Consider the following 26,014-nt stretch of genomic DNA (forward strand, 5'->3'; position numbering starts at 1 on the left):
CAAGTGATCGGAAACCCGGAAAGGATTCGTAACTTCCAGATAACGAAGTAGAATCCTACGGACATCAAGTTTCCTCAGTTCCCTCGATCCCCTGGCCTGAGGATCCATGGCCGAAAAACCGGGAAGATCAACTGACTGATTTAAGTGAAAAGACGACACCACCTTAGGTAAAAAGGAGGGGACAGTCCGCAGAGAGACACCTGTCTCTGTAAAACGCAAAAACGGTTCTCTACAAGAAAGAGCTTGTAACTCCGAGACCCGACGCGCGGACGTAATAGCGACCAGAAACACTGTTTTCAATGTTAAATCCTTCAACGTCGCACGCTTGACCGGTTCAAAAGGCGACCCACAAAGAGCCGAAAGCACGCAGTTTAAGTTCCAGGAGGGACACGGATTCCGGACCGGCGGACGGAGATGCTTTGCCCCCCGCAGAAACCGTGTCACATCTGGATGGCCCGCCAAGGACACTCCCCGGACCTTACCTCGAAGGCAGCCAAGGGCTGCCACTTGAACTTTCAGGGTACTCCAGGACAGTCCCTTCGAGAGGCCCTCTTGAAGGAAAGAGAGAATCTCCGGCACGTCCGGCCGAATGGGGTTCACCTCGTGAGCACTACACCAGTCCTCAAAGACCGTCCAGACCCTCATATAGGTGAAAGACGTGGACTGTTTTCTAGCCCTCAACAACGTGGTGATCACTGCCTCGGAGTACCCCGTGGACCTCAGACGCGCCCTCTCAAAAGCCAAACCGCGAGACAAAAGTGATCCGCGTCCTCCAAACAAACGGGTCCCTGCCGCAGAATGGTTGCGTCGCCCCGCAAACGGAGCGGAGATTCCACCGCCAACCGCAGTAGATCCGCGAACCACGGACGCCGTGGCCACTCCGGCGCCACCAAGATCACCTCCGCCGGATGTAGCTCGATCCGTCGGAGCACCTTGCCTATCAGAGGCCACGGGGGAAACACGTAGAGCAGCACGTCCGTGGGCCAAGGAAGCACGAGTACATCGACCCCTTCCGCGCCCCGCTCCCTCCGACGGCTGAAGAACCTCGGAGCTTTTGCGTTTTGCGCGGTGGCCATCAGATCCAGACGTGGCTGACCCCACCTGGCACAGATGAGACGATATGCTACCTCCGGGAGCTCCCACTCCCCTGGATCTAGCCGGTGCCGGCTGAGGAAGTCCGCTTGTACGTTGTCGACGCCGGCGATGTGTGACGCCGCAATGCTGCTGAGGTGCCGTTCCGCCCAGCACATCAACTGAGACGCTTCCTCCGCCACTTGCTGACTCCTTGTCCCGCCTTGACGGTTGATATAGGCTACTGTGGTGGCGTTGTCCGACAGGACTCGTACCGCCCGGCCCCGTATCCATGGCAGAAAAGCTTGCAACGCCAGCGCCACCGCCCTGGTCTCCAACCGATTGATGGGCCACTGCGATTGCTGGGCTGACCAGAGACCCTGCACCGAGCGCCCCCCACAGACCGCTCCCCAACCCGAGAGACTGGCATCCGTCGTGACCACCGTCCAGTTGGGCAGGATCAGAGAAATGCCGCACGTCAGGTGGTTGGGGCAGAGCCACCACTGCAGGCTGGCCCTGGCGCGGTCCGTGAGAGGCAGCGGGCGCAGGAACTCCTCCGAGACCGGCCTCCAGTGGGAAAGTAACGCTGATTGTAACGGTCGCAGATGAGCAAAAGCCCAGGGCACCAAGGCGAGTGTCGACGCCATGGAACCCAAGACCATCAGGTAATCGCGGACCAAAGGGCATCGTAGGGCTAGCAAACGCCTCACCTGTCCCTGAAGCTTGAGGACCCTGTCCTGAGTCAGGGATACCGTGGCCTCCTTGGTGTCGAACAAGGCCCCCAGATATTCCAACCTCTGGGTGGGCTGAAGGTGACTCTTGGCTAGATTGACCACCCAACCAAGCGACCGCAGGAGCTGCAGAACCCTGGCCACCGCTTGTCGGCACTCCATTTCGGATTTGGCCCGAATGAGCCAATCGTCCAGGTAAGGGTGAACGAAGAGCCCTTCCCGTCGGAGCTGAGCAGCCACCACCACCATAACCTTGGTGAATGTGCGTGGAGCCTTGGCTAGACCGAAGGGAAGAGCCCTGAACTGGAAATGCTTGCCCAGGATGCAAAATCGCAAATACTGATGGTAGGCTGGCTGGATCCCTATGTGGAGATACGCCTCCGTCAGATCCAGGGACGCTAGGAACTCGCCTGGGCGAACCGCAGCCACTACCGAGCGAATGGTTTCCATCTTGAACCGGGGAACACGGAGGCACCGGTTTACTCCCTTTAGATCGAGGATCGGACGATACGCTCCGTCCTTCTTTGGAACCACGAAATAAATGGAGTACCTGCCCATGCCCCGTTGCGTCAGCGGAACGGTAGTGATGGCGCCTAGAGCCTCCAGACGCTGGAGGGTTGCCCGTACGGCGGCTCTCTTGGCTACGGCCTTGCAGGGGGAGACGAGAAACTTGTCCCAGGGTAGACGTGCAAATTCTAACGCGTAACCGTGTCTTATCACGTCTAACACCCACTGGTCCGAAGTGATTTTGGTCCATTCCTCGTAAAAACGCTCGAGGCGCGCTCCCACCAGTGGAACGGCCTCTTGAGCCCTCGCCGAGAAACGAACCAATCGCGTATCATTGGGCCGACTTGGCCCCGGATCCCGCCGAGGATCCCCCTGACCTGTTGAATCTCTTCCCCCGAAAGGACTGAGGCCAGGTCAAGGCCCTGGCAGCGCCTCCTCGGAAGGATTGGCCCGCCCCCGCTGACCTCTGCGGCCTCTGGCGACGGTTGTTTCGGAAACGGTTCCGTGCAGAGAAATTGGGTCTAGGCCTTGGCCTGTCCTCCGGTAGCTTAAAAGCCTTGTTCTCACTCAGGAACTGCATGATATCATCCAGCTGCTTCCCAAACAGCAACTTCCCCTTAAACGGCAAGGCGCCGAGATGAGCCTTAGACATACCGTCCGCCGCCCAGTTTCGGAGCCAGAGAAGACGGCGCGCTGAAACCGCAGACACCATGGCCCGGGCCGAGGTGCGCAGCAAATCGTGCATGGCATCAGCGCTGTAAGCGATTACTGCCTCCAGAAGGTCCGCCTGAGCAGCCTCCCCTTCTGAGAGACCCGCATTCGCTTGTAAGGTCTGGGCCCAGCGGAGCCCCGCCCGCAACGCAAAATTGCTGCAAATAGCTGCCCTGGCTCCCAGGGCTGACACCTCGAAAACCTTCTTGAGCTGCACCTCCAGCTTCCGATCCTGGACATCCCGCAGCGCCGTAGCGCCTGTGACGGGAATGGTCGACCTTTTGGTGACCGCCGACACAGCGGCATCCACGCGAGGGAGCCGCAGGAGCTCCAAAGCATCCTCCGGCAGAGGATATAGCTTATCCATGGCCTTACTTACCTTGAGGCCCAGCTCCGGGGTGTCCCATTCTCGGAAAAGAATGTCGGACGCAGAAAAATGGAACGGGAACGCCACCGTAGGACCCGCGAGTCCCAGGAGTACCGGATCCATCTTAGGCCCTTGACGGGTTTCCACCGGCGGGGCCTCCACTCCAATTTCGTCGAGGATCGCTGGAATGAGAGGGAAAAGCTCCTCCCTCTTAAACAGGCGGACGACCTTGGGGTCGTCACCATCCCCCGTCTGCGCGCCCTTGCCTGCGCCTGACCTTGCTCATCGGGCCCCTCAGGCCCTCCAGGCGCCCCCGAGATCGACCGTTCCTCCTCCGAGGAAGTGGATTCTGAATCCGCGTCCTGGGGCGCGCCACGCGCCAGCCGCTTGTCCTTCGGGGGCACCGACATGTCTCTAGGGCGGGCCGACCTCTTCCGGGAGCGAGACCGTCCATCTGCATCTCCTGGCACCTTCCCGTGCCTGCGCCGCTCCCTCTGATACTTCGCCAACTTTTTTAATAAAAAATTAAAATCCTCCGAAAAGGACTCCTCCGAGTCCGAGTGCCCCTCCCCCGAACCCCAGTCAGCCGCATCGGAGGCACCCCGAGGCGCCCCCGACGCGGCCCGAGGCTGGGGAGAGAGCGGAGGGGGCTGGGAGCCATGTTCCATGGCTCTCCTAGTCGCCTCGTGGACGGACGACAAAATGGCCGCCGCTCCCGCGCTAAGCGGGAACGGATCCGGCCCCCCCTCCTGAACTGAAACAACGCGCGGCGGCGAACGAGACGCCCGGGTCCGATCCCCCCGATCGCCTCCGGCGAGGCAACTAGAGCACATGCTGTCCCTCGAGACTCGCGTGCGCGCGGAACCGCACGAGCGGCAGGCGGCCCCGACGGGCATTCCGGCCGAGAACTAAGCCAACGAAAACGCCGCCGCCCTAAGGAAAAAAACGCCCCCCCCCCCCCCCCGAACGAAACCGTCGCGCGGGGAGAGCGCGAGAGAGAGAGAGAGCCGGCGCAAAAATAAAAGAAACTTTTTTTTTTTTTTTTTTACTTCGATCGCTGACCAGGGTGCTGAAAACCTCCGGGCTCCACTGGGGGTGAGTGAACCGGGCTCCCCGGTGTCACCCCCAACGCTGCTGCCAGAGGGGCCGGGTCCACGACCCCAGCAGCGGCCTCTACCAGGGGAGGATGATCCCCTCAGGATCTGACAACCCCCCTGGGAGACACTTCCACCGGGAGCTTCCTGGCCAAACTTTCTAATCAATTTTCTTATTTTTTTTTTTTTTTACTATGAAATAAAATAAAAAAGGGAATCCGCTATCCTCTTTTTTTTTTTTTTTTTTCCTATCTATCCCTGACTGGCTAACTCCAACCCCAGGGATCCCAGAGACTGTGGGTGGAACTGCCCCATCTGCTGGAGACAGAGAAAGACTGAGGGGCTGTGGGTGGCACCTTACTATATGTAGGGAGCCCGACAAGTTTTACTCTGTCTCCACCTGCTGGTGCGGAGTTACAACCCAGGTGTCTGGACTGATCCGGTACGTACAGGGAAGTAACATTTATAGCTGCTAGTGAGGCAGTTATACATATGTACTGTAAGCACTGCAAAACTTTCTTTACTGTTCATCCTTTGTTGAGCCTACCCTCTAGTTCGTGTCTCGCAGATATCTCGTCACCAAGCTTGGTCTGCAAGAGGTCTCGATCTTCTTCAATTATTGCCAACGTTGTTTTTACCTATGGTGGAAAAAGATTTCAATTAGTTGCGAGTGCATTATCTTTTTACTCAAACTGAATGGGAAGCACTGAAAACTGAAGTCAAGATGTATGGCATGGGCAGTGCAGGCTTTGGCACTGTGACACCAACGCCCTAGTGCCCTGCTCTAGAGGGACTCACTTACAGGGCCATGAGGCAAACTTGGTTACCAAATCCATTCAAATTCATGCTCTTCTCCACCCCTACCCCTCCCTCCCGCCACAACCCTTACACTGGTAAGGGTTACCTGATAATTTCGTTTTCCTTAGTGTAGACAGATGGACTCAGGACCAGTGGGTTATGTGCTCTTCTGCTAGCAGATGGGAGACAGAGTCAGATTTCAAAGCTGACGGCACCCTAGATATACCCCTGCAGTGACCTCAGCTCTTCAGTATTCTCTTCGAAAAGCCATTGTGGATATATATTTGCTTAAATAACTTGATTAAAACTGATTAACTTGACTGAACTGATTTCAAAAACTGGAGATCGCCAGTGCACTCAACCAATTAACGTTGACAACGGACAAACTACGGGTGTCTTGAACTAGTGCTAGGCAATGGCTTACCAGTATTTGCTTAATCTCGATGTTCTCTTCCCGAGGTTCTCCTTCTCTGGGGCAGCCGTGGGCAGGATGCCGAGTCCATCTGGCTACACTAAGTAAAACGAAATTATCAGGTAAGTAATTTTTCCATTTCCTAGCGTGTAGCCAGATGGACTCAGGACCAGTGGGATGTGCAAAAGCTACTCCTGGACAGGGCGGGAGGCTGCCCATGGCCCACTTAGTACTGCCCTTGCAAAGGCTGTGACTTCTCGGGCTTGAACATCCAGATGGTAGAATTTGGAGGAGGTGTGTAGGGAGGACCAAGTCGCCGCCCAACAGATCTCGGCGGGTGACAGCAGCTTGGTTTCTGCCCAAGATACTGCCTGGGCCCAAGTAGAATGAGCCTTAACCTGTAGGGATAAGGACTTTCCTGCCTCTATGCAGGCCGCCTTGATTATTTCCTTGATCCAGCAAGCTATGGTCAACCGCGAGGCCGCTTCTCCTCAATTCTTCCCGCTGTGGTGAATGAACAAGCGATCCGTTCTGCACACCTGTTCTGATCTTTCCAGGTATCGCACCAGGAGTCTACTGATATTTAGATGGCGAAGAAGGCGCGAGTCTTCAGAGTCCTTATGTTCATCCAGAGATGGTAGGGAGTTGACCTGGTTCAAATGAAACTCTGAAACCACTTTCGGTAGGAAGGAGGGGACGGTGCGCAGCTATATGGTTCCAGGAGTGAACCTAAGGAACGGTTCCCGACAGGATAGTGCCTGTAGTTCGGCGATGCGACAAGGTGAAATACTGCCACCAGGAATACAGTCTTCAATGTTAAGAGGCGTAGTGACAGATCGCGCGTTGGTCTGAAGGAAGCCCCTGCTAGGAAGTTTAATACCAGATTGAGGTTCCATAAGGGCACCGGCCACTTTAGGGGTGGCCAAAGTTGCTTAACCTCTTTTAGGAAACGGGTCAAATCCGGATGAGCTGATAGACTGATTCCGTTCACTTTGGCTCTGAAGCAGGAGAGGGCTGCTACTTGGACCTTGAGGGAGTTGAGTGACAACCCCTTCTTCATACCGTCCTGTAGGAACTCCAGAATCATGGGGATCTTAGCCTTCCACAGGAGTATCCTGCAGTCCTCGCACCAGGCTTCGAATATTCTTCAGATCCGTATGTATGCCAGAGATGTTGAGAACTTGCGCGCACGGAGCAGGGTGTCAACCAAGGCCTTCAAGTAACCGCGCTTCTTCAGGCAAGACCTCTCAAGGGCCAGACCGTAAGAGAGAATAGAGATGGATCTTCGAGAAGAATCAGGCCCTGCTGGAGAAGGTCCCTGTGTGGAGGTAGGCACAGAGGTCTCCCTGCAAGGAGTCTTTGCATGTCTGCATACCATGGGCGTCATGGCTAATCCAGGGTCACTAGTAGAACTAGTCCCCTATGGTGTTCTATCTTGCGGATGACCCTACCCAGTAGTGGCCATGGGGGGAAGGCATACAGTAAGTCTTCCTCTGGCCAGGTCTGGATGAGAGCATCGATCCCTTGGGAGTGTGGCTCTCGTCTACAGCTGAAGAACTTGGGGACTTGGGCACAGAGAGGTGGCCAGTAGGTCCATGGCTGGGAGGCCCCAGCGATTTACTATCAGTTGGTTGACAGCGTCCATTCCCTTGGGTCCAGGCTCTCTCTGCTGAGGAAGTCTGCTGAGACGATGTCTTTTCCTGCGATGTGGGAGGCCGAGATCCCTTGTAGGTTTACCTCCCCCCAAGCCATGAGAGGGTCTATCTCCAGAGACACCTGCTGGCTCCTGGTTCCTCCCTGGCGGTTGATGTAGGCAACCGTTGTAGCGCTGTCTAACATTACTCGAATCGCTTTGCCTCGGAGTCTGTGGCTGAATCGCAGGTCTGACTGCTCGAGCTTCCAGGCGGTTTATTTTAGTATAATATGTTTAATAATTGCAGAACCAAAACATATCACAGCAACATTGATGTACAATCATTTTCCCCCAACCTTCCCTCCAAGAAACGAAGAAACTAAATATTGCCAGAAAAAGAAAGAAAGAACTTATATTCATAGTGGGGCTGACGTTGTACTCCGATACATCAATCCCCTCTGTACATATAAGGATGCTGCCCAGCTCCCCCCCCCCCACCACAGACTTCATCAGTTCCTAGATGTAACAAAGCAATAATTGAAAGAAAAAGAATGAAAACCTATATAGTGTTTTAAATCTATCTATATAGTTTTTTTAGAATCTATATCTATGTGATATACTGTATAAGTATGGTTCCCACAATTTCAAGAAGTTAGACCTCGCTTTGGGTAAAAAGCGGGCAGCCAGTGATTCCATGGACATCATACTATGCACCGCATTGCGCCACTGCCAAAAGGAGGGGGATACCGTGTCTCTCCATACTAGAAGTATGGACTGCTTCGCTTGCGCCAGCATTTTCCTGGTCAGGTGCCGGTAGCTATGGAAACAGAGGTAGGTTTGAAGACCTTGGTAGAACAGTAGGGCTGCCGGCCCTAAGGGGATAGAACAATGTAATAACAAGTTGATGTAGCATCTCACTCGCTGCCAAAAAGGGAGAATTTTTGGACAATAACAAAAAGAGTGCAGAATGGTCCCTTTAGCTGTAGTGCATTTACAGCAAAGCAGCGTGGTGATCAGCTGAGCCCTATAATCTATAGCCTGGGAAACAAATGCTCGATTTAAAAATTTTAAATGCATTTCTCGGAGATAACTATTAGGGGACACCATATTTATCTCCCCAAAGCAAGACAATAGCAGCCGATGAGTGAGGCGAACCCCTCCATCTTCAAACCATTTAGTGGCAAGGGTCTCCATTGCCATCACAGGCCCCAGACGTTGTAGTTCCCTTTTATATTGTGAGAGGGAGTTTCCTACTCTCTACATGGAAAAAGTCTTCTATTTTTTGGGTCACCTGCGAAGTGTGGTCTCTAGTAGGAAGCGATTTAACATAATGGGCCAGCTGGAGATAAGGAAACACATCCTGTGCACTGAGGCCATATTGTGTTTGCAAGTGACTAAAGGAGAGAATAGTACCATCGGGCGCTAGTATGTGCTGTAGTTGTGTGACCTCCTGAGTCTGCCATATCTTAAAGTTTTTAGTATGAGAACCTGGACTGAAGGCAGAGTTCCCTTGTACTGGTAGAAAGGGGGAGCACGTATCAGATAAGTGTAACCTTTTCAGTAAAGCTCTCCAGGTCTTGCGTAAAGGAGATGATAACCAATGGCTAGCCAACCCTGCAGGCAGCATTGATGGTGTGGCTTGTAAAAGATAACGTAGATCTAAATTGCCAAAGACCATCTGATCGCATTCAATATGTGTAAATGTGTGTCAGTCATATAACCAGTCCCTAATTATGCACAAGAAGCAGGCCAGATTATATTCGGCTAAATCAGGGAGATCCATTCCCCCCTGCATCCTTGGCTGTTTCAATCTATGCAGAGGGATCCTCGCTTTTTCCTTGACCACAGAAATTGTAACAAATATCTATTTAGTGTCCGGCGTTCCAGGTGGTTTATGTATCATCCCGCCTCTTCCTTGCTCCATTGTCCCTGGGCTGTCAGTTCCTGACAGTGGGCTCCCCACCATCGTAGTCTTGTATCCGTGGTGAGCACGATCCAGTTCAGTGGGGATAGGCTTACTCCTCTGCTTAGGTGGTCTTCCTGTAGCCACCACTGAAGCTGAGAACGCACCTCTTCTGGTAGTTGGAAGCGAATTGAGTAGTCCTGGGACAGTGGGTTCCAGCGTGACAGTAAGGAGCACTGGAGTGGTCATATGTGTGCCCTTGCCCACGGAACGACCTCCAGGATTGATGCCATGAGCCCAAGGACTTGAAGATAGTCCCATACCTTGGAGCATGCATTGGTGACCAATCGTCGTAATTGTTCCATCAGCTTCTTTCTCCTCGGGGGAGGGAGAAAGACTTTGTTCTGTTTGGTGTCGAAACAGGCCTCCAGGTATTCTAGAGACTGAGAGGGCTGCAAACTGCTTTTGACCGTGTTCACGACCCAACCGAGTTCCTGCAATAGGTTCTTGACTCTGCTGGTCACCTGCTGGCTCTCTTCCAAAGACTTTGCCCTGATCAGCCAGTCTTCCAAGTAAGGGTGTACCAAGATCCCTTCCTTTCTCAGTGTTGCCACCACGACCACCTTAATTTTGGAGAATGTTCTGGGAGCGGTTGCTAGGCCGAAGAGTAGTGCTCGGAACTGGTAATGGTGACCCAGTATCGCAAAGCGTAGAAAACGCTGGTGATTTTGATGGATTGGAATGTGAAGGTAGGCTTCAGAGAGGTCCAGAGCTCTCCAGGTTGTACTGCCATTTTTACGGAGTGAAGAGTCTCCATGTCAAAGTGTAGTATCCGCAGATGATGGTTGACGTTTTTGAGATCCAAGATGGGTCGAAATGAACCTTCTTTCTTGGGGAAGATAAAATAGATGGAATAACGCCCTGTATTTTGTTGGGGCGTAGGAACCGGAGTTATTGCCTTCAGACCTAGTAGTCTTGTCAGAGTGGCTTCCACTGCCAGTCTCTTGGTGTGGGAGTGACAAGGTGACGTCACAAATTTGTCCTGAGGTATGCTGCGGAACTCCAGAGAGTAACCTTCTCGAATGTTGTTTAGTACCCATTTGTCAGATGTGATCTCGACCCATCGTTGATAGAAGAGGGAAAGTCGACCCCCTATTTCCTCTTCCTGTAGATGGGTCGTCCCATTCTCATTGTAGAATACAGCTGGAGCCTGCCCCCAGGCCTGCTCCTCTCTTGGTTTGTCAGTTCTGAAACGGCTGAGACCTTCCTGAGGGTCGAGGTGCCTGGAACTGTGAGTTGCTGTAGGGGCGAAAGCGTTGAGAGCCTCTGCCCCTAGTTCTTCTGGGGGAGGGGCACTGGGATCTTATACCCTGTCCTCTGGTAGCCAAGGCACAGGAGAAGATTTGCCCCACTTGCTAACTTCTCCAATTTGCTTCCAAATAAGAGAGATCCTTTAAAGGCCACCCTTGTGAGATTCGCTTTAGAGGTCGCGTCTGCAGACCAATTCCACAACCATAACTGTCTTCTGGCCGCCACTACAGAGGCTACTCCTCTGGCTGAGATATGCACCAGATCTGAGCTTGCGCCGTCAGAAAGGCTGCTGCAGGTTCAATCGTTTCACCGGTATACATTCCTGAGTTGTTTGCCTCTCTCGAGAGGAACCAACAGGAACGTGCCACCAATGCAAAGCAGGAAGCAATCTGCAGTGTCACTGCTGTTGCGACAAAGGCCTGCTTAAGGATGGATTCTAATAGTCTATTCTGAGTATCCTTCAATGCAACCCCTCCCTCAACGGGAATGGTTGTTCGCTTTGAGACGGCACAGACCATGGCGTCCACTTTCAGAAAACGCAGGCGTTCCTTGGTCGCTGGTTCCAGAGGGTACAAGGCTTCCAAGGCCCAACCTCCTTTAAAGCTGGCCTCCGGGGCATCCCACTTCAGGTCAATCAGTTCCTGGATGGCTTCCATCATTGGGAAGTAGCATGAGGCTTTACGAAGGGACACCAAGATGGGATTCTTCTTTGGTTCCACCATAGGGTCCGTGTATGGAATACCCAGAGTCTTCAGAGTCTGGGAAATAAGAGCTGGTAATTCATCCTTGTGGAAGACGCGAAGTATGGTTCTGTATGGTTCCAGGCTTGGAGGGATTTCTTCTTCTTCCAAGGAGCCGCCATCATCATCTGAGGTGTTTGGGTCCCTGTCAGGGAAATTCTTGGATAGGCGAGGCATATCTCGAGGCATCCGAGCTGGACCGGGAGGATCATGTGCTTCCAACAGGGGTTGAACCCGGGTTGCAGCCGGGACTGATTGCGCCTGAACGAAGGCTTGCAGCCCTTGGAAAAACTCTAACCAGGAGAAGGTCCCTGGGTCCATGTTAGTCCCCGGGGGAGTCTGAGTAGGAGCCCCTGAGGTGCCCTCTTGTGGAGAAGCCATTTTGAAGTTGCATAGATCCAGGGTGCTATCATCTGTAGTAGCTCCGGACCCATCCTCAAATAGAGAGGGACAAGGCTTTGGTACCCCCCTGGGATTCTTCGCAATGATGACACAGGCAGGATTCCAGTTCCGGCTGTGCGACTCTGATGTGGGAGGCTGTGCAAAGAGAGTGCCTTCTGGGTTTCTTGGACGCCAGTGCCATTGCCTCTATGTCTAGGCGCACAGGTAATGTACTTCAATGTGCGCATAGTTATGCGCGTGAGCACAATGCGCGCGTGTAGCTTAAGCATGGCTGTGCGCGTGGTTGTGTGCGCGTCTACCTTGAAGGCGCACAAGTTGGGCACACTGACCGACCAGCCTGCCCCGCGAGTACCACCGGACGAGAAGGGAAGATGGCGCCGACGCCCCCATGCGTAAGATAGCGCCCGCCCGATGGTCTCCACGCCCCTGCACCAGACCGGGGCCTAGTCCAACCAAGGCTGCTCAACCCGATCGGTGCTCCCTTTTACCTCTAGGGTGAAATTCAGAATCGGGACCGGAGACCTTAGTTTAAGTTTTCCTCTTACCTGGTCTCGGCGCTTACCGATCGCATGCCGGGATGGTCTCCAGCTATGGGGGAGAGGGCTTTACCTTCACCGCCGTGCTTGGATGTGCACCAGCTGCCTTTCAGCCGCTCTAGGGGGTAAGTCCACGCCGGGGTTACTGGCTACCGGACCAAGGCTCACCTCTGAGGGATATTGAAGTCACCTTAGGACTTCTCAACTGGGGGAGGGACCCTTAGGTATCACCGCAGGAGAGCGGGGTTCGTCTTAAGGTAAATTTTGTCTTCTTGCTGTAATTTCCTAACACTGTGCTAGTGTGTGGGATAGTGTCCACATCTGCTAGGAGACGAGAGGTCACTGCAGGGGTATATCTAGGGTGACGTCAGCTTTGAAATTTGACTCAGTCTCCCATCTGCTAGCAGAAGAGCACATAACCCACTGGTCCTGAGTCCATCTGGCTACACGCTAGGAAATGTGATGTTTTTATTGGATTTGTTTTAGTATTTAAAATGTACTGTAGTATGTATAATTTTGTATTACATTTATGTTTTTTTCCATATGTTATACTCAGTGGTATAGCCAGAAATGAACTTTTTGGGGGGGCCCAAGGTTAACATGGGTGGGCAGTTGACATACATGTCTAGGCCCTACTATTTGTACTCTTATCAATAAATAATGCCTTAGAGTGCTTCTGACAATGGATTTCTGAGTAGTTTATCATGAATGATGCTTTAAAATATTTTAATTCTATTATTTCAAGCACTCACCAGCATTATAAAAGCAAATGTTGCTTACCTGTAACAGGTGTTCTCACAGGACAGCAGGATGTTAGTCCTCATATAAGGGTGACATCACAGGATGGAGCCCAATCACGGAACACTTTTGTCAAAGTTTCTAGAACTTTGACTGGCACCTACTGGGCATGCCCAGCATGGCACTAACCCTGCAGCCAGCAGGGGTCCCCCTTCAGTCTTGTTTAAAATATACAGGAAGTGCCGAAAAATAAAATAAGAAACGTAACGAACCCAACACTGCGGGGTGGCGGACAGGTTTCGTGAGGACTAACATCCTGCTGTCCTGTGAGAACACCTGTTACAGGTAAGCAACATTTGCTTTCTCACAGGACAAGCAGGATGGTAGTCCTCACATATGGGTGAGTACCGAGCTGAGGATGTCCGAATATGCACCAAATGTACCCAGTTGTGCAAAGGCAGTAGGACTGGGGTGGAATTTAGCGGAGGGCATCCTGAACCCCAACGGGCAGGCGGAAGGGTGTTGGTACATCAAGTTGTAAATAGGTTGCGCAAGACAGACTGGCCGAAGATGGAATCTTGTCTTCCGGCCTTGTCTAAGCAATAATGGGCTGTAAAGGTATGGAGAGAACTCCAGGTGGCAGCCCTGCAAATGTCAGGAAGCGGCACCGAGCGTAGGTGCACTACTGAAGTCACCATGGCCCTCACAGAGTATGCTTTAACACGGTCTTGAAGTGGAATGCCTGCTTGCTGATAGCAAAAGGATATGCAGTCCGCTAACCAGGAGGAGAGAGTCTGCTTACCCAAAGGCTGCCCCAATTTGTTGGAATGGAAAGAGACAAACAATTGAGTGCTTTTCCTGTGGGCAACTGTACGGTCTAGGTAGAATGCTAGAGCCCGTTTACAGTCAAGGGTATGCAGAGCCTGCTCTCCTGGATTGGAATGGGGCCTGGGAAAAAAGGTAGGTAGTATAATGGATTGAATGAGATGAAACTCCGATACTACCTTAGGTAAGAACTTAGGGTGAGTGCGGCGTACTGCCCGGTCCTGCAGAAGTTTAGTGTAAGGCGGATAGGTAACTAGAGCCTGTAACTCACTAACTCTGCGAGCAGAAGTGATTGCCAAAAGGAAAATCACTTTCCATGTGAGATAGCGAAGATCACAGGAATGGAGAGGCTCGAATGGTGGTTTCATGAGCCGACCCAAAACCAGGTTGAGTATCAAGAAGGGGCCGGAGGGTGTATTGGAGGCTTGAGGTGAAGCAAGCCCTTCAGAAAACTTGTTACGAGGGGCTGTACTGAAATAGGAATGTCCCCGATACCTTTATGGAAGGCGGCTACCACACTGACATGCATTCTGATGGAGGAAGTTTTTAGACCTGATTCTGACAAGTGCCAGATATAGTCTAGAAACTTCGTGGTGGGACAGGTAAAGGGGTCAATGGATTGAGAAGAGCACCATGAGTTAAACCTGTTCCATTTGTAAAGGTAGGATTTTCTCGTGGAAGGCTTCCGTGAAGCAATCAGGACACTGGAAACTGGTTCCGAAAGGTTAATTGGCTGAAGAATTAACCTTTCAACATCCAGGCCGTCAGGGACAAGGCTTGAAGATTGAATGGTGTAGGCACCCGTCGTTTTGAGTGATCAGAAGCGGGTCCTTTCCTAAGGGAATGTGCCTGCGAATGGAGAGATCCTGAAGTATTGGAGCCCACATTTGGCATGGCCAGTAAGGAGCTATCAGGATCATGGTTCCCTTGTCCTGACGTAACTTCACGTCGGCGAAACAATGTGACAAGGCGATAGCTAAAGCCAGAAGAATGCTGGGCTGCATAGAGAGAGGAATATCGAGTAAGAAAAGGGAAGTGATTATCCCCTTGTACAGGTCCTTGGTGAGACCTCACCTGGAGTATTGTGTTCAGTTCTGGAGACCGTATCTCCGAAGAGACAGAGACAAGATGGAGGCGGTCCAGAGAAGGGTGACCAAAAAGGTGGAAGGTCTTCATCAAATGACTTATGAGGAGAGATTGAAGAATCTAAATATGTACACCCTGGAGGAAAGGAGGAGCAGAGGTGATATGATACAGACTTTCAGATACTTGAAAGGTTTTAATGATCCAATGACAACGACAAACCTTTTCCATAGGAAAAAAATCAGCAGAACCAGGGGTCACGATTTGAAGCTCCAGGGAGGAAGATTCAGAACCAATGTCAGGAAGTATTTCTTCACGGAGAGGGTGGTGGATGCCTGGAATGCCCTTCCGAAGGAAGTGGTGAAGACCAGAACTGTGAAGGACTTCAAAGGGGCGTGGGATAAACACTGTGGATCCATAAAATCAAGAGGCCGTCAATAAAGAGTGGGTGGCTCGCCAGAATGACGGCTACTGCCTGGAGATAATACCCTTATTCAATAAACATACACATGGTTACTGTGACTCCAACATCACTCTAAGCTACAACAGCAAGAGGAAATGTGGAAAAAAGGATTCGCACTCACAAAGTGGGGAGTAGCTGGCTTGTTACGGCGGTTACTACCCCAAACCAAATAAGCCTGATACTTCACTTCAATGCATATCCAGCATAGCTCTCTGCTTCAACGGCAGGGGAGAAGAAAAACTGATACTTCACGCATAGCTCTCTGCTTCAACGGCAGGGGAGAAGAAAACTGATACTTCACGCATATCCAGCATAGCTCTCTGCTTCAACGGCAGGGGAGAAGAAAAAAGGATTCGCACTCACAAAGCGGGGAGTAGCTGGCTTGTTACGGCGGTTACTACCCCAAACCAAATAAGCCTGATACTTCACTTTCAATGCATATCCTGCTTCAACCGCAGGGGAGAAGAAAAACTGATACTTCACGCATATCCAGCATAGCTCTCTGCTTCAACGGCAGGGGAGAAGAAAAACTGATACTACACGCATATCCAGCATAGCTCCCTGCTTCAACGGCAGGGGAGAAGAAAAACAACCAATAAGGGCTGAATAACACAGTCTGGGTAAAACAAATAAACATGGGTGTAGCTTGCTTATTGCGGCGGTTACTACCCCTACTACCCCTAACTAATCAAGCTTGATATTTCACTTGGTTGCAGCTCCATCACTGCTCTCTACATTAATGGTGGGGGTGGAAGAGAAATAGAACCAAAGAGCTAAGAGAAACAGATAAGTATGAGAAAAAAATGTGAAGCTTGCTGGGCAGACTGGATGGGCCGTTTGGTCTTCTTCTGCCGTCATTTCTATGTTTCTATGAGAGTCTTCGAGAGAAGTGGAAGGAATGCGTATAGGAGACCGGTTGCCCATGAGAGGGAGAACGCGTCTCTTGGAAGATAGTGTTGGCTGTGAGTGAGAGAGCAGAGGTTGTCTACTTTGCGATTTTGAGGTGGCGCAAAGAGGTCTATTTGAGGATAACCCCACTGGTGGAAGATCGAGTTCGCTACTGATGGGTTGAGAGACCACTCGTGTGGTTGAAAGGTGTGACTCAGCTTGTCTGCCAACACATTGTCCACTCCCGGCAAGTAGGTGGCCCTGAGGTACATAGAGTGGGAGATGGCCTCCACCCATATCCGTGCAGCTTCCTGACACAGAAGGTAGGAGCCCATCCCTCCCTGTTTGCTGATGTACCACATGGCCACCTGGTTGTCCGTTTGAATCAGGATGACTTGATTAGATAGGCAATCCGGAAATACTCTGAGAGCATATCTGATTGCTCGAAGTTCCAGGAAATTTATTTGGTGTTTGGCTTCCTCTGGAGACCAAGATCCTTGTGTCTGCAGTTCGGCAACATGGGCTCCCCAGCCGAGATTGGAAGCATCGGTGGTGAGAATTATTTGTGGGTCTGGAGCCTGGAAGGGCAAGCCTTGGCGTAGATTGATGTGATTTTTCCACCAAGCTAGAGACTGACGGAGTGAGTCGGTAACGTGGACAATGGTCGACAGGGGCAGAATGGATTGAGTCCATTGTGACCTTAGAGTCCACTGCATAACTGTCATGGCCAAGCGGGCCATTGGGGTAACCTGAACTGAGGATACCATGTGTCCCAGCAGGATGAGGAAGTGGCGTGCAGTTGTGCGGTGCTGCGACTGTAGCTGGTGTGCGAGAGAGACGAGAGTGAGAGCTCGCTGTCGAGGCAGAAAGGCTTTTGCTTGCACTGCCCCTATGAATGATAAAGTTTGAGATGGGACTAAGTAGGATTTGTAATAGCGGACGAGAAATCCTAGCGAAATCAGAGTATGGAAAATAAGATGTAGGGACGACAGAGCAGTTTGCTGAGTGGGAGCCCTGATCAACCAATAGTCTAGATAGGGGTAGACGTGAACACTGAGTCCTGAGGAAGGCTGCAACTACTACGAGGCATTTTGTGAAGAGTCGTGGTGCAGACGCGAGGCCGAATGGAAGCACTCGATATTGATAGTGCTTGGGGCCTACCAGAAATCTCAGGTATCTGCAATGAGATGGAGTTATCGCAATATGTGTGTATGCGTCCTGGAGGTCTAGAGAGCAGAGCCAGTCTCCTCTTTGCAAAAGAGGAAGAAGAGAACCCAAGGTTACCATTTTGAACTTATCTTGATGGAGGTACTTGTTGAGGGTACGAAGGTCCATAATGGAAGAATGCCTCCCGATTTTTTGGGGATTAGAAAGTACCGGGAATAGAACCCTAGGCCGTGCTGAGAGTAGGGTACTGGTTCTATTGCTTTGGCCTGGAGGAGGGAGACCTCCTGTTCCAGGAGGATGGAGTGGTTGGATGTTCTCCACGTCGGTAGAGGTGTGGAGTCCGGTGGAATGGAGAGAAGATTCAGATGATAACCTTCAGTGATTATCGCCAGGACCCACTGGTCTGAGGTGATTGAGTGCCACCTGTTGTTGAAATGGCACAAATGACCTCCCACTGGTATCTGTGGCAGTGGAAGCTGGCTGCTGCTCCCTATGCAGGAGTCAAAAACTGGAAGCAGGGCCCGGCTGATGAGCTGCTTGAGGCTTTTGTTTTCGTAGTTGACGAGACTGGGTTTTTTGGAAAGGTCTCGTAGAACAAGTTCTAGATGGTGGTGGGTAGGATTTCTTCAGACGGAAGAATGACTTCTTAGCGTCCTTTCGGAGTGGCTGTTTTGAGGAATACTCAGAAGGCATCAGAGAGAGCTGTCTCAGGGTCTCATGATGGTCCTTGAGTTCCGCCACCGTTAGTTGAATCTTCTCGCCAAACAGATTGTCTCCTACACAGGGCAGGTCGGATAATCTGTCCTGTACTTCAGGGCGAAGGTCCGAAGACTTGAGCCAGGCCCATCTTCTTGCTGAAATAGCCGCTGCAGATACCCTGGTAGCAGTGTCAAAGATATCATAAGATGATCTTATCTCATGCTTGCCTGCCTCAAAGCCCTTGTTCACTAGGGTTTGAAGTTGATCTTGGAACTGTTGAGGCAGGGAGTCTGTCAATTCTTGTATCTGCTTAAATAAGACCCTGTTGTATTGGGTCTTATAGAGCTGATAAGAGGCAATACGGGAGATGAGCATTGTGCCCTGGAAGACACGGCGACCAATGGCATCTAGAAAATTTCTGCTCCTTGCCTGGGGGAAAGGAAGAGTGGTGTTTCGATCTCCTTGCCCTCTTTTGGGCCGATTCTATAACCACAGATTGGTGATCCAACTGAGGTTTTTGAAAACCTGGGGCTGACTGTACCAAATAAGTGGTGTCAGCTTTCCTGTTGACTGGAGCAATAGAGCCAGGATGTTCCCAGTTCTTCTTGAGGAGATCCAGAAGAACCTGGTGAATAGGGATGGAGGTTATTTCCTTGGGAGCATCCAGGAATTGCAATAGCTCCATCATTTGATGCCTGTCATCTTGTTCGGTCTGCAATTGGAAGGGAACCAATTCAGATATCTCCTTCACAAAATTTATAAAGGAAAGGTCCTCTGGAGGAGAATGCTTCCTGCTCTCAGTAGGAGAAGGTGGTGAAGGCAAGTCATCGGTGTCTGGTGAAGAATCATCAGTCCAGGTATCATCGGGATCAGCACCTGCCCCTCTAGAAACTAGAGGGGGACGGGGCGGAATTCTTGAAGGTCCAAGTCTAGGCTCTGAAGAAACCGAAGGAAAAACTGGAGGCACCAATGAAGGCATTAAAGGCACCGGTGCGGGCATCGATGGATGGATCGGTGGTTTTGGACGCATCGGCATCGATGGTTGAGGCATCGGTAAGACTCCCGAAGGAGGGATGCAGAACGGTGTTTCTCCTCCCGATGACATAGTAAGCAGGGAAGGCACTGGAGCCTTCGGTGACCCAGGATCCATCGGTGGAAAAGCGGCAATAAGCACTTCCATCCTCGAGAGCAGCGGGGCCAATGCTGCCGGAATCGGGTCGTGGTCGGCTCCGTGACCGGCACTGGTGTCTGTGCCGGAGGAACTTGTAGTCAATGCATCGCCTTGTCAATGGCCTCCTGAACCATCCGGTCCAGTTCTTCATGGAGACCTGGAGCAATCAGCCCCAGCTCCGGAAGGGGAGAAGGAGGCAGAGGTATAGCCGGAGGGACCACCGTTAAAGGCGGAGTCGCGGCTCCCGATACCCATCCAGGTGAGGGTTGCCTCGGTGACCCAGTCGCAGAAAAGGTCGGTGCCTTTTATGGACGGGGTTTCTTCGACGGCGGCTCAGACGATGGCGAGGTCGATGATTTCGCTCCCTCGATGGCGATGTCTGTCTCTACGATCCCCTCGGTCTTGAGGGGGTGTAGAGGGAGTTGGAGGCCGAGAAGTCGTCGATGCTGGACGGTCACCGGCCGGTGGTCGATACTGTTGCAAAGTGGATGGTGCCGGTTCTGACGACGTCGATGCAATTGACGGCGTCAGGGTTTGAGCACAGAAGAGAAGTTCCATCTTCTCCATTCTGGCCTTGCGACCTTTTGGTGTCATTAGGGCACATTTAGTGCAGGTCAGGACATTGTGCTCACATCCGAGACACATTACACAGACCTTATGAGGCTCTGTTATGGACATGGTGCGGTTACAATCCAGGCACCGACGGAACCCCGACGCTATGGCCTTGAAATATTTAAGCCGCGGTAAGGTCGACGGCCAGTAGGCCGCGAGGGCCAAACTCGACGGGAATCGACCGAAAACGGGTAAAAAACTTACCGGAGTACTGCGGCTTGAAAAAGTTGAAGGAGGGACCCCTGTGGATAAGAAAGTTTTTAGTAATTCTGTGAGGAAAATTACTGTCAGGAATCTCTGCGGAGCGCCTTAACCGCGTGGCTACTGCTGCGTGGAAAAAAGAAGACTGAAGGGGGACCCCTGCTGGCTGCAGGGTTAGTGCCATGCTGAGCATGCCCAGTAGGTGCCAGTCAAAGTTCTAGAAACTTTGACAAAAGTGTTCCATGATTGGGCTTCATCCTGTGATGTCACCCATATGTGAGGACTACCATCCTGCTTGTCCTGTGAGAATACCTTATTAATCTATATTAATTTATTTAATATTTATTGCAGTTTATAAATACACATCATGTAAAAAGTAACAGAAGTTTAACAAACATCAGATCCAATTATGTAATAAAATAAATATAAATGTATTCTTTTATGAATCCTCTTTCCAAAAATTCAGAGAATATAAATACAATAAAACAGCAATAATCAAAATCATCATCATAAGAACTTAAGATTTGCAACAGGTGCAGAACAGAACTAGGACATTCAGAAAAAATATATTCAAATGCTGGTGCCAACTTAGTGACAGCTAAACAAACTCCCTCCAATGCCAAACACTTTGTGAAGTAAGACAAATCCCTACAAAAACAAAATCACACCACCTATAACCTTCTTATGCCATAAGTTAGTTAGTTAAGTTAGTTGGCACTTCAGTTGTTTACCCTGTTCGATGTAAACCGATCCGATATGGTTTTTGTCCATGAAGGTCGGTATAGAAAAGTGTTAAATAAATAAATAAATACCATACCATACCAGCAGTAACTCTCAGGACTCAAACAGCAGCAACCTTATCTACAAATAGGCAGCAAAGAAAAGCATTACACCAAGCCCTAGAACACTAATACACTACGTAGTGGGCATACAGAACAAGCGAAACCTCTACAAATATCTACAGAGAAACTACACACTAGCCAAAATACTGCACTTCTGTCACACATGTGCAACACAGACAGACTCTTACCCAATACAGAATAAGGCACTACAAATTAGAAACAAAGATGCAGACAAAACTGAAATGGAAAACCTGAGAAACCAGCCTCAGCTTCTGTGAATCCTGAAGAAACAGCAAAATATAAATATATAAGAAATGCACATTCCCAAAGATGGCATATTCCAATTGCTGAAAGTCAAAATAATTTTTTTTACCTTTGTTGTGTGGTCTTAATTTCTAATCAGTTGGTCCCAGTTTCTTTGTTCTCCTTGCTATCTTTTCCTAATTCCTTTTTCAGGATCTCTTTTTGTTTCTGCTCTCTCCTCTTCTTCTTTCCTTCTTCCTTCACAGATTCTCTCTCACATGCACTCTCTCAAACACATGCTCTCTCTCACACAGGCTCCCAACTTTTGCATGCTCTCTCACATGCAGGCTCTCACTCACAGGTTCCCACTCCCCCCCCCCACACACACACAGGCTCACGCTCTCACAATCAGACTTCCATTCTCCCTCACAGACACACACATGCTCTCACTCTTACATTCTCTCTCACACACAGGTTCATATTCCCACACAAGCACACAGGCTCTCACAAGCAGGCTGCCACTGCCACTCCCACATACACAGAGGCTTCCACTCTCATACTCTCTCTCACACGCAGGCTCCCATTCCCACACACTTTTACCCAGGCTGCCACTCGCACACGAAGGTTTCTACTCAAACACACACACAGGCTCTCTTACATGCTCTCTCCCTCATGCAGGCTTTCACTCCCACAAGCTCTCTCACACTCACAAGCTTTTTTTCATTCATACACACCCAGCCTTCTCACTGCCATGCTCTCATACACACACACACCAAGCCTTCTCATTCCCATGCTCTCACACACACACATGCACACATAGATTCTTCTCATTCTCATTCTGTCTCTCTCTCTCATACATATACAAACACACACACATTCTATCAGAGCTTCTCCCTCTCTTATAGGCCTACTTGCTGCAAGGCCTCTTCGCTGGTCATGCATGTTGAGCTCTGCACAAAGATGGTCAGGCCTCTCTTCTTGGGCCGCATGGGATGAGATCCGAGACGGCCCTGCAACGGTTAGGCCTCTTCTCGGGCCATACAGGATGAGCTCCGCGATGGCCCTGTGATGGTCAGGCCTCCTCTCAGGCGTCGGGTCACACAGGATGAGCTCGATGGCCCTTCAACAGTCAGGCCTCTCTCTTTGGGCCACGCAGGATGAGCTCCACAATGGCCCTGTAACTATCTGGCTTCTCCTCTCAGGCCGTGTGGGATGAGCTCCGCAACGGCCTTGTATCAGGCTTCTCTTCTCAGGCACCTAACAACTCTGAGTAGGTGGACCTGAACGCAAAGTGGGTGAGCCACGGCCCACCCGTAGCTATGCCACTGGTTATACTGTATTTCATATATATGCTGATACTGTAATTTGTATTTTTCTTTTTATAAGCCGCATTGCTCTGTCCTTTGTTGGACTGGAAAGGTAGGGTATAAATCAAAACAGAAATAGGAGCCCAGAGGAAGACCTTAATGCCAACTGAGACAGTGATTTTATTTCTCTGAAACCCAGTATACCAGGGATCAGACACCTCAGAAAAGCCAAAGGGTCTTTAGTTTAATAATGACTAGGAAACAGATATGAAGGCGAAAGTTAGAGAGAATAGGAGCAGGATCTCTGTGCTGTGCCACTCCCTGGTATTTATCGCAAGACAAGATAAGGTGACATACCCTGGAGACATCCATCAGCTGCCTAATCTGGCCCTTCATCTTCTCTCGATGCTTATCTAGAAAAGAAAACAGCATTTCTTTTATATGTTTTTTGATAAGATACCAGAAATAAACATTTTACATAAAAACTATGAGGATAACACAAAAATATACAAAGGTAGGTAGCAAATTAATTTTTCTTTGCATGCAATCAACCTCCTTAGGTCTGCCCTAGAGGATTTTAATTCCTTTAAAATCTTGCTTTAGGTTATGGAGGCCACACAATTTCACATACGCAAGCTGGCCACAAAGTACTTAAGAGCTCTGGGTTTGGCTGGAATGGAGGATGCTCACAGCCTCATAAACACGACACACAGTACTGATACTTAGTGGTTGGCTTTAAGGCCCCCGATTGCTGAGTTCCAGAAAGAGCCTTGGTGCATGGCCCCCAGCCCAGGACTTTCACTGTAATTACTGGACTCAAGTAAATTGAGAGGGGATATAAAACATAGAAAAATCTCTAGGTAGTTGCAAATGATGGCTCATGATGCCAGATCCCAGCCCTAGCTCCGACTGAGCTTCAAGAAAAAAGAAGCAGGAGCAAAACTCCTTTTATTAAAGCCCACTATCCGGATTCTATTTTATGATAATATAAAAGTGTGGATTTGATTTTGCTTTGGCATAGTAGCAACAACTTTCTTCTTCGTGTGTTGCATATTTTGGTTTTAAAGTATTATATAACTAGGAAAGCACTACAATTAAAAGCAGTGGCTTCCTTCAGACACAGTTATATAACAAGTGACTGCATCAGAATGACAACCATGCACCTTTTTGATGATAAACAGCTCTGCAATACCGTAATTTACCTTAACCTGTGAGGTGGAAGTACAGTGGGACCGTAACTGGAGAGGAGGATTCAGCAACAAGGACCAAAGAGTAAAGTAGGATGGTAACACGAGACACAACGAGAAGAACTGAGAAGTGCACTGGAAAACGTAACATAAAAGGCTGATACAGCGCAAAAGCCAAGAAGTACATCAGGGACAGCAATATGACAGATACAGCGAGAGGAGCAGAGGAATGCAACGGGGATGGTAACACAAAGAGAATCAGCAACAGGTGCCAAGGAATGCACTGGGTACAGTAACACAAGGGATGGATATTTATTTATTTATTTATTTATTTAACAACTTTTAATATACCGACGTTCGTATGGTACATCACGCCGGTTTACAAGTAACTCAATTAAAGGAGGAAATTACAATGAACAGGGGGCAGGGGATGGGAGCAGGCCAGAAAAAAAGGAGGGTGGTAAGGGAGACAGGAGAAGAGAGAGAAAGATAGGTAGCGTGAAAGAGAGTAAGGAACAACCGTCAAAAATAAGAAATAGGAGGAACTTATTTACAGAAGGGACTATTTACAGCAGTTACAACTAGCAATAGATTAATTACATCGGATACAATGAGCAATTTTGTAAAATAGCAGAACGAGGGCGGGCAAAGGAAAGGCGATGAGGAGGTGCCTTAGAAGGGCAGGCAGGGTGTGAGGGATTAAGGCTGGGGGCTGTAAGTGAGGAACTAGGGTAGGAGTGACTAGGTTTGATTGGCTTCAATTGGATACAATGAGAGAAGCCAAGGAGAGTAGCAGGGTCAATTTGCTTTGTTTTTCAGGGTTGCCGAAACAGGACGAATTAGACAATTTAGTTTAATTTGTCTAATTCAGAGCTTTCCAAAGTGTGTGTCGCGACACTTTAGTGTGTTGCGCAAGCCTGGTGCACGTGAGGGGGTGGAGCAAGTGACGTCACCAACTTCACTTCCTCGCAGCGAAAGCAAGATTTCCAGCTGCCAGTGCGACCGAGCAAATTTGCTGTAGGTTCGCCTGGCCTATATTCTTAAGAAAAAAAAAAAAAAGTACTTCATTGCAGACCCCGTGGTGGCGCGGCTCTGGCGCAGGACCGGCCCCTCCTTCTTGCCGTGCTCTTTGTTAATGAATGAAGGTGTGGGCCGGTCCTGCGCCAGAGCTGCGGCTACGCGGGGTCTGCGCAGTCTCACGGGGGGGGGAGCGCAGGAGCAGTCATAGTTTCTGCTGGTGTCTGCTTTCCAGTTTTGCACCACGCTCGCCCCCTGCCTAATTGTAGAATCACGGCGGTTTTATAATTAGGCAGGGGCCAAGCGTGGTGCAAAACTAGAAGACGACGCTGGCAGAATGTGTCCCCCAGCTTCCGCCACCCACAAACTCCCCTGCGGCCCTGGCCCTTCCCAGTGAGCAGTAGAGGAATCCGCGGCCATGGGGCAGGTTCCTTAGTAAGTAATCTGCTGGGGGGGGGGGGGGGGTGTCTTCCCACATCTTGCCAACAGAAAAGCACAGGTGGGTTGGGCCCAAATATAGAGGTGAGTGACCCGGAGGAAGAAAGGATAGGCGACGACCACCGGCGGAGGGGGGGACTCAGGGAGGTTAAGTAGTCAAATGGAAGGGGTGGAGTGGGGAAAGGGAAAGAAGAGTGAGTGGGAGGGGTGAGGTTGAGTCAAATGGGAGAGAAAGAAAAGAGGGTTAGTGAGAGGGAAGGGAATGGGGTGAGTGACAAAGGGAAGGAAAGGGAGTGTGAGTGACAGGAAAGGGGAAAGTGGAGATGGGAGCTCAAAATAGGATGTGAAAAGGGCTGAACAAGTGGGGATTTAAAAGGAGATGTGAAAGGGACTCTCATCTCCTTTTGGACTCCCACTCATTCTCCCCTTCTCTTTCATATCCCCTTCTGAACTCCCATCTCACCTCCAGTCTCCCCTTTCCTTCCTTACAAATCCCTCCCTCACCCCCACTCCCTTCCCTCTGGATCCCCTCAGCCCACTCACCTCATTCTTTATTTATAGATATATATATCTACAAATATTTGGGAGCTCTGGGTAATCACTGCATTGTGTCTTTGCAATTGTGCAGAGAGACGTTTGCCCAGAACTGCTGCAGACATCCGGAAGAGAGGCCACGCCAGAGAGGGTGACGGTGCCCGGGCTGCTGGGTTCTCATTGCCTTAGCGCAGAAGTGTTAAAATGAGCAGCCTCGCTCTAGTCTAGGGTGTGTTCTACTACAGTTATTTAGGGAAAATGTGACATTTATGTTGGAGATCTTTTTGGCTCAGTTCTGCCAGGCTTCGGGTCACAGGTACCTATGAAGGGTCAGTTTGGTGTGCTTTTTGAAACGCATGCTGCAAGGAGAATGCACAAGGGAG

The 26,014-nt window shown here is 50.4% G+C and overlaps 1 protein-coding gene across 5 annotated transcripts in view; it reads right to left on the bottom strand.

Annotated features, from left to right (window-relative positions):
- MIA3 (MIA SH3 domain ER export factor 3) overlaps positions 1 to 26,014 on the bottom strand; it is a 246,190-nt gene that overhangs the window by 76,904 nt on the left and 143,272 nt on the right. For all 5 annotated transcript variants that reach the window (XM_029593146.1, XM_029593144.1, XM_029593143.1 and 2 more), the window contains exons 16-17: positions 22,813 to 22,868; positions 5,029 to 5,119 (exon numbers count right to left, since the gene is read on the bottom strand). In XM_029593146.1, coding sequence (XP_029449006.1) covers positions 5,029 to 5,119; positions 22,813 to 22,868 — 147 coding nt within the window. The remainder of the gene's footprint in view (positions 1 to 5,028; positions 5,120 to 22,812; positions 22,869 to 26,014) is intronic.

Source organism: Rhinatrema bivittatum, chromosome 3 (genome assembly GCF_901001135.1).
Source record: "Rhinatrema bivittatum chromosome 3, aRhiBiv1.1, whole genome shotgun sequence".
Lineage (NCBI taxonomy): Eukaryota > Metazoa > Chordata > Amphibia > Gymnophiona > Rhinatrematidae > Rhinatrema > Rhinatrema bivittatum.